Below are 8,819 nucleotides of genomic sequence, written 5' to 3' on the forward strand. Positions count from 1 at the left end.
CCAAATCGATGATTGTTATTTGGGATAACAACCGGAGATTAATTGGCATAGTGGTCAATTTGAACGTACTTGGTACTTGGTAGCAAGTTATAAATATGGTCAGCTCTTAGATTTTGCCTTCTTTTTTTTTTTCCATAGACCTTAAATTTTACAAATTAAAGATATGAGTTAGTTTCTTTAAAAGATCATTGTTTAAATGCAAAAATAACCAGGAAACAATCATTAGTGATACCACTATTAGAGTCGGTGACATAGTAAAACAAAAATAACCAGGAAACAATCATTAGTGATACCACTATTAGAGTCGGTGACATAGTAAATTAAAGTAGGATCATCTTCAATCATAATCAAACAAATCAATGCAACAAACGGATCCACCGAACCACACATCAAAGTTGAAAAGTTGAAAACATGGTCACTGATAAATACCTCCAAGTTGTTTCATAAAAAGAAAAGCATCAAAAATTTAAAAAAATATATGATAAGATATTTTCGGGATTTACAGTCATACCCTATATTTGTGCCACCTTTTAACCTGTATCTTATTTTAAAAATTATTGATTTGATAGCCAGCTGACCAAAAATCCGTAATAATATAACAATCACACCCCTGGCAAAAGATATAAAACCTGCATCACGCATTAATTGCGTGAGATCTCCTCCCATCCTCTCAACTTGAAGCCAAAACTTCGTGCTAATGTAGCATGAAGTTGTTTCACGTTGAAACTAAAACTTCATTCTAATGCATGCTGAAATTATTTATCCTACGGCCTATAGTTTTGTCATGAGTTTTATCCGAAACTTCATTCTAAATATGGTGAAGTTATTTAGTTCATTTGCTAAAATTTCAGACTAAACATGCTTAAGTTTTTTAGTTCATTTGCTAAAACTTTACACTAATCATGCTTAAGTTATTTAGTTTATTTGCTAAAACTTCAGGCTAAACATGCTTAAGTTATTTAGTTCATTTGTTAAAATTTCAGAGTAAACATGATTAAGTTTTTGTCTTGCCGTATGTAATTTTCTAATGAGTTTTTGCTAATGCATGCTAAAGTTATTTAGTTCATTTGCTAAAACTTCATACCAAAATATGCTGAGATTTTGCCCTGAAGTCTACAGTTTTGCCAATAGTCTTTTATTAAAGAAGGGCAAAATCGTCTTTTTAAAATATTTTTAACAAAAAAATAAGTACAGATACAAACGAAAAAATAAAACGGGTATAAATTAACTGGGCCGACCAAATAGGGCACCATAAAATTTTTACTGACTTTTTCTCCTTACATAGAACGCCAACAAATGGTATTAAAAGGGACCATGGGCTTCCTGCACTACACACACCTTTCAAAATATGGTTCTTCCCTTAGCACTTGCCGTGACAGTTTTTCTTATCTTTCTTGCTTACAATCTGTACCGCCGGCTGAAAGCCAAGCTGCCGCCCGGTCCACGGCCATGGCCCATCATCGGAAATCTCTTCGACATAAAGCCGTTGAGGTTCCAGTGCTTCGCCGACTGGTCCCAAATATATGGTCCCATCTTCTCATTCTACCTGGGCTCACAGCTGAATGTGGTTGTGAATAATGCACAACTTGCTAAGGATGTTCTCAAAGATAATGACCAAAGTTTGGCTGATAGATTTAGGACTAAACCAATTGCAAATGTGAGCAGAAATGGGAGTGATTTGATTTGGGCTGATTATGGTCATCATTACGTGAAAGTTAGAAAACTCTGCAACCTTGAGCTTTTTACTCCTAAGAGACTTGAAGCTCTTAGACCTATTAGAGAAGATGAAGTCACTGCCATGATCCACAACATCTTTACAGACTCCACAAAGCCAGGTACGCTTTTCACTTTTCCCCCTTTTGTTTTAATGCCCATACTTGTGCGTAATAACTTCATTTCACTAAGATTACTTCTTGTCTGGAAATTCATAACCGAGAGTTGGTTGGACGATTTAGCATCTTGGTCATATCATATAGTCGATGCGCATGCATTTTGTTTAGAGTAATTCATTATTAGTTTTGGAAAACAACACTGCGATTAAGAGTATTAAAACCAGTGGCGGAATCAGGATTTGATGGATCGTGGGTGCTCACTCTAACATAAAGTTGCTACTAATTGTATAGTATAAGACTATAAGTACATAATTATTTGAAACCGACAAAAAAAAATAATTAAAAATATAATTAATATTAGCATTATCAAAAAAGACTTCTACACACAAGCGATAATGAACTACTAATAATATTCATCATTATCAAAACAATTCTAGCCACAAGATATCATTGTGCTCGATAATTTTTCATATGTTGAAAATGATGAATAATAGCATCATTGCTTACGGTTTGAAAAGCTTTTTGCTTTTCTGTTTTTCACTTTTAAAGTACCCGATTGTTTTTTCTTTGAGCCACAAAAATTATTAAGAGCCAAAAAATATTAAAAGAGAGAGACATTCTTTTCCTTTTCAATTTCTCTAGCTTTAATCAAATCTTAGTTCTTACTTTTTCTCTTCTATGTGCCACAATGAGACAAATAAATGAAAAAGAAAACGTAAAAGAAAAGAACAAAAGGAAATGTCAGCAATGGAAAGAATAAGTTTAGATTTGGAAATTAAAGAAAGAAAGGAAAATTGATGCATTGTGGGAAAGTAGCGGAATTCAGCGTGGCTGGTAAAAAATTTACTAACATAAAAAGAGGCTAAATTTTCAAAATAAAACTGCTTAGCGTAAGAAACGAACTCAACCATCTCCAAACATCGCAAGCCTTAACTTCTGCCACTGATCCAAAGCACCCAGGGATCCTTTTGTTACTGGGTGTTGATTAGTAAACTTAACATATTTCTTACTATTTTCTATATAACTACCCGAGCTCACATTGGAGTTAATGGGTGCTTGAGCACCATAAATTGAAACGTAGATCCGCCCATAGTTAAAACATAGATCGAAAATGTGTTGTTTTTCAGGAGTAATCTTTTGTAAGTATTACTTACTCCCGTTCACTTTAAATGATTTTTTAGTATTTGTTTTTTATGGTTCACAATATTGACTTCTTTCCAAAGTTATCTTTGAAATAAATAGCTTTGAATAATTTGTTATATTTTCAATGAGTAAATGGACGTTAATAATTTTATCAATTTAATATGAAGTGGACCGGAGTAAATATTCTAAAAAGATTCTTCGTCCTTATTAGAAAAAGTCAACATACGTGGTGGGAACAAGATGATAAATCGTACTTCGCCACCGCTGATATAAATTCTGTATTATTTAATGGTATATAGGTCTAGAATCATCACGTGCAATTTGAAATAGAGAAATTCACCTTTAATTTGTTAGCCACATAAGTTTTCCAAACATGATTTCATAGCAAATTTTACATTTCACAATCAATGGGTTAAGTTCTCTTCTTAGAAAAAGCAAAGAAAATAACAAACTACCTAGAACCTATACAGATGAAAATAAATTAAAGTTAGAGAACAAGATGAGTTAACAAGTGCTTTTGGGAAAGGCTTAGCTGATGTCCGCCACCCATGTGCTTGTATTTTTAAAGAACTTGTTGTATATAGTATATAGCCTCATTTACAATTTTAAAACAGTAAGAATCCAAAAATAATTACTGTCATCTACCATCTTATATTAAATCTCGTAATTTATTGTTATCTTGAGTTATCGAAAAAGGGGTTACTCTGATGGTAAGCAACCTCCATTTTCAACCAAGAGGTTGTGAGTTTGAGTCACCCCAAGAGCTAACATATTGTTGTTGTTGTTGTTGTTGTTGTTGTTGTAGTTGTTGTTGAGTTTTCGAAAAAACAGTGTAATTACTTTTTGAAAAGGAATCCAAATTAAATAATTTAGAGAATATTTGCATATATAATTAAATAAGAGTTTAACTTTTATATGTGAAATTGTTTTTCTCAAAAGTACCTACTTTTTAAAAGTAGGTCAAAAACTAGTTGCTATTTAAAAATATTTTTTAAAATTAATTAGTTAAACAAAAATTATTTCTCACTAAAAATATTTTAAAAAAAATACTTTTAAGAAGAATAATTTTTTAAATAAGTTAGATTTTAGAATTGACTATTAATCATAGAAACCGATGAGAATGGGACAAAAATGGACCCCACAGCACAAGATTCTTTTAGCGACAAAAGTGTACTCCTTACAAAACCTGATTGGGTTTGAAGATGGGGCAAGGGCGGCTGGCAGCCTCTTTGAGCGTGTAGCAATCCCTTATTCCTAGAACATTCCTTTTCCCAAATCGTCTTATTAAATCGATTGATCTTGATACGAGTTTTGGAAAAACAAAGTTGGCACCTAAAGAATTAGGGTAGTACTTTTTAGAACATTTACAACTTGTTTGGATTAACATATTGTATTGTATCATATTATTATTTTAAATATAATATTTGTTTTGATTGTTACTTAAATTTTATTGTATCGTATCGTTAAATTCATTGTTATGTAATAACGAAAAATGTCAATTTATGGAACGATAGATTTGGTGTGGTGGTGTCGTTTCCTTTCTTTTTTCTCTCATTTTGCCCTTCTTTATTATTAAATAATCATATTTTATCATTTAATTATCTTACTTTTTTATATAATAATTCTGCTCTGTATCCTAATTTTTCTTAGTAATGGTGTAAGTTTATTTTTTATATTGTTGGTGCGTGACATTATGAAATGATGACAAACGATAAATCTATCCAAATATTGTATTAACCAAATAATACAATACGATGCACTATAAAACTATATGTAACAACAATCAAGATGTTAAAGTTGGCACACATCCGTGATGCAAATTAAAAAGTAAAAAAAAGGAAATTATGACTTAATTATGTTTTCTAAACAATTGGAGATCAATTAGACCATGTTCAATTTTGAAGTGTGGTTAATTATTAGTTTTTCTCACGAGGAGAATAATCGATTGTCATTACTATTTTTGTTTGGTAAAACACAATATCACTTCATAGGCACTGACACACTGAAGCTGGAAAGTTTGTACATATATAATGGCAAGTTTGATTTTCTAAAAAAGGTTTCATAACTCGCTTCCCTTTGAGTTTTAGTTGCATAATAAAAATCAATTAATTAAACTATATTAACAATGTAGTTTAATCAATAGTGGAGTAACAAGTTACTTTCCTACCTTGTTTTCGATTGTCAATCTACACTAACTAGAGTACAATTTTTTTAGCTAGCCCTTAAATAGCCTAATAGTGTAGAAAGATTTTTACACTGTCAATATATTACACTATAACTGATATAAGTTCACGTTCTTAAAATACGAAGGCAATGTAGGTAAAAGCTTGATAATGAGGAGCTACTTGGGATCAGTAGCATTCAACAATATAACAAGGCTAACATTTGGGAAGAGGTTTATAAACTCACAAGGTAAGGTTGATGCGCAAGGCCAAGAACTGAAAGACATAGTTTCCAATGGGATGAAGATTGGAGGAAAACTCAACCTAGGGGAGTTTGTTCCATGGCTACGTTGGGCTTTCAAGGATGACAACGAAGCTCTCAAGGCTCAAGATAGTCGTTTGGATAGGTTTACTAGGGTTATTATGGAAGAACACACTATTGCAAGGAAACAAACTGGTGAAACCAAACAACACTTTGTCGATGCTTTGCTCACTCTTCAGAAAGAATATGATCTTAGCGATGACACCGTTATTGGCCTTCTTTGGGTAAGTCATGATTAACATTCTTTCCCTCCCATTTCAAGGTTTCAGTATTTGGTTGAGTTCGTTAATTTTCTTGGCAGGCACAATGTTTTGTTTATTACTGCTGATAGATACTCGGGTTACGCCTAACAAATTTTAAAATTGAAAATTGGCTCCTCCTACAGGAGTTAATGGTAATTTGGTATTATCATTGAATGTTTATAATATTAGAAATAATATATATATACACTTAATGCATGAGTAGGTTTTTAAATGAAGAACCAATAAAGTAAAGAAGAAAGAATATAAGCGTATAATAAATTAATGAAAGTGAAATAATTGGATGAGTTAGGTGTTAGAAGTGGAAAACAGCACAATCTTTTTCGCTTTTGGTCATTAGCGTGTCTTCATGATCAGAAGAAAAGTTTTGACTAAAATTAATTTGTTATGAATCAATTATTGTAGGATATGGTAACAGCAGGGATGGATACAGTTGCTATAACAGTTGAATGGGCTATGGCAGAAGTAGTGAAGAACCCAAGGGTTCAACAAAAGGTCCAAGAGGAGCTAGACCGGGTTATTGGGTCGGACCGTATCTTAACCGAACCGGATATATCCAAACTGTCCTACCTACAAAGTGTAGCCAAGGAATCACTAAGGTTGCACCCTCCAACTCCACTAATGCTTCCACACATGGCTGGTGCCAGTGTCAAAGTTGGTAGTTACAACATTCCTAAAGGTTCAATTGTACACGTAAATGTTTGGGCACTTGGACGTGATCCAAAGGTGTGGAAGGATCCTTTGCAATTCAGACCCGAAAGGTTCATAGAGGAGGATGTTGACATGAAGGGTCATGATTTTCGACTGTTACCTTTTGGTGCTGGTAGGCGTATTTGTCCTGGTACAAATCTTGCCATCAATTTGGTCACCTCTATGTTAGCTCACTTATTGCACCATTTTAAATGGTCTCCACCTGCTGGAGTCAAGCTTGAGGACATTGACATGTTGGAAAGCCCTGGAACTGTCACTTACATGCTAACGCCTCTACAAGCTGTGCCTACTCCTAGATTGTCTGCACACTTGTATCAACGTCTTCCTATTTTTATATAACATCTTTGATCCTAGTCTCATGTTACACTCACCTTTTCTTTTGCTTTTTTGTTGTTGTAGTAATTTGACAGACTTTGAACTTAATCAATTTACTGTTTCGACTATGAATGAAATTGTGATCTATATATTTTTCTGGAATAAATATAATTGTCGTTCCAAAAGTACAAATGTGAGATTTCAATATATTGTCCTATTCTCAAACGTCTTCCGTTTGTGTATACATATATACCCACGGATCGTGATTTTCATTGTTGTATATGATGAGATTACTATTTATCGTGCATTTAAACGTAGTATATATATTCTATCACTTGTCATGATTAAAATTTTGAGGGGATATTGTTGGGATATATGTTATTAATCATGTATTTAGATATAGTATTTATTATAAAATAATATTTAATTATTATTTCCTCCGTTCCACAATAAGTGATTTTTTTTAGTTGTTTTCACACAGATTAAGAAATTTATCTTTTAATATTAATTAGCAATAAAATTGACCATATTAACCTTTACTATCTCTTCACATAAACACTCCTAACACATACTCCAACACTATTTACTCCAAGGGAAGTGTAGGAAAAAAATAATTAATTCATTTTTGAAATCTGAAAAAATCACTTATTTTGGACCACAAAGAAAAGGCTAAAAAAATAATTATTGTGGACGGGAGGGAGTAAAATTTACATGATTAAATATAACTTATTTTAATTATGACAATGGTGTAATTTCAACTTCTCGCGATGATATATTATGACTGCATTAAAATGACTAAATAAAAATAAGTATTTAATACTAACTATCTTAAACAAATTATCTAGTTCATTTAATGTATTAATATTTTTTGGATCAATATGCCTAATAGATTATAGATTGGATGATGGCAATATATAATTGTGAAGTTATAATTAGTTGATATAATTCATGTTTTAGTTTACATTTAGAAAACTTATAATTTTTCACGTGTAAACCAGGTCGGTAAATTTCATTTATGACACCTGAAGTAAGTCAAGCTTAAGTCTAAAGGAATTTATAATTAAGAAATTAAATTTTCAGTAAGTTAATTAAAATGATTGGTATCTATACTCTTAATAAGGGGAGTTAAACAAGATTTTAATGAAATAACTCGAAATTCTATTGAGGAGTGAAATTATGAATTTTTAGTAAAATAATTTAAAATTTATCATGGTATGAACAATTCGGACAAAGGAAATAATTTTCATGAAAGAAATCCTCACTAATTAATTATGGGGTCTCTGTTTTGCCTAAGTCAAGTTAGGACTTTGAAAAATCTTTTTTTAGTGGAAGAAAACCATACATATTTTGGTAGAGGATTTACCTAAGAAAAATATATGATATAGAAAGGGATTATTTCCTACGGAAAAATGAATGCATTTTTTTTTTCTTTTGGAGAGAATGTGTTTTTTTTTGTGTGTGGAGAAAAAGACTCTATTTTTCTAGAAAAATACTTGCCCACACAAGTATCAAAGTCCAGCCATTTGGTTCACGCAACAGAACATTGGGGACGAAGATCAAGTTTGTGGCTAAAATAAGTGGCGGATTCAGAATTTTTCATCAAGGGGTACCAAAATATAAATAATTTGAAAAGTCAAGAGAAATCAACGTATAGTAAATATACATAAAATAAAAAAAATTATCTAACAAAATAATATAATTTTCCGGCGAAGGGGTGTTGACACAACATTGCGGAGGAAGATCAAGTTTGGGGCTACAATTCACGCTTCATAAGTAAGTGGCAATACTATGTTTGGCTAAAAACCTACACGAATATTATCTTATATGCAAGTGATTCTCACTTTTCCTTCAGCTTGTTATTCTCACTTTTCATACAATGGGTAACAACCATCCAAACAAGATGTTAATATAATGTTATCCAGATGTTCAGTGATCTCACCCAACTATGCTTTATAAAAAGGACACACAGATTGTTTGTCCGAAATTATTCACTATTTCCCGGTTAGTTTGCCATCATTACAAGAACCTTTATACTTTTCTTTTATAACTAGCCTAATGATATTTGCGTGTACCT

The 8,819-nt window shown here is 32.0% G+C and overlaps 1 protein-coding gene across 2 annotated transcripts; it reads left to right on the forward strand.

Moving 5' to 3' along the window:
• Positions 1-1,315: 1,315 nt before the first annotated feature.
• Positions 1,316-6,930, forward strand: LOC107771987 (cytochrome P450 98A2). 2 transcript variants are annotated; one of them, XM_016591463.2, is made up of 3 exons: positions 1,316-1,835; positions 5,295-5,683; positions 6,125-6,930. In XM_016591463.2, exons 1-3 carry the CDS (start codon positions 1,349-1,351, stop codon positions 6,767-6,769), a joined length of 1,521 nt encoding a protein of 506 aa, XP_016446949.1. In that variant the 5' UTR covers positions 1,316-1,348; the 3' UTR covers positions 6,770-6,930. The 2 variants fall into 2 exon arrangements, with proteins under 2 accessions (XP_016446949.1, XP_016446948.1); XM_016591462.2 differs by having other exon boundaries at positions 1,317-1,835; positions 5,286-5,683.
• The last annotated feature ends 1,889 nt before the right edge of the window (positions 6,931-8,819 follow it).

The sequence above is a fragment of the Nicotiana tabacum genome, chromosome 19 (assembly GCF_000715075.1).
Source record: "Nicotiana tabacum cultivar K326 chromosome 19, ASM71507v2, whole genome shotgun sequence".
NCBI classification, from domain to species: Eukaryota; Viridiplantae; Streptophyta; class Magnoliopsida; order Solanales; family Solanaceae; genus Nicotiana; species Nicotiana tabacum.

Excerpts from the sequence above, each read along its gene's own strand:
- LOC107771987 (XM_016591462.2), top strand. The coding sequence starts at position 1,349 with ATGGTTCTTCCCTTAGCACTTGCCGTGACAGTTTTTCTTATCTTTCTT. Across the intron at positions 1,836-5,285 it reads TACAGACTCCACAAAGCCAG|GCAATGTAGGTAAAAGCTTG; the intron begins GTACGCTTTTCA and ends TAAAATACGAAG. Across the intron at positions 5,684-6,124 it reads CCGTTATTGGCCTTCTTTGG|GATATGGTAACAGCAGGGAT; the intron begins GTAAGTCATGAT and ends CAATTATTGTAG.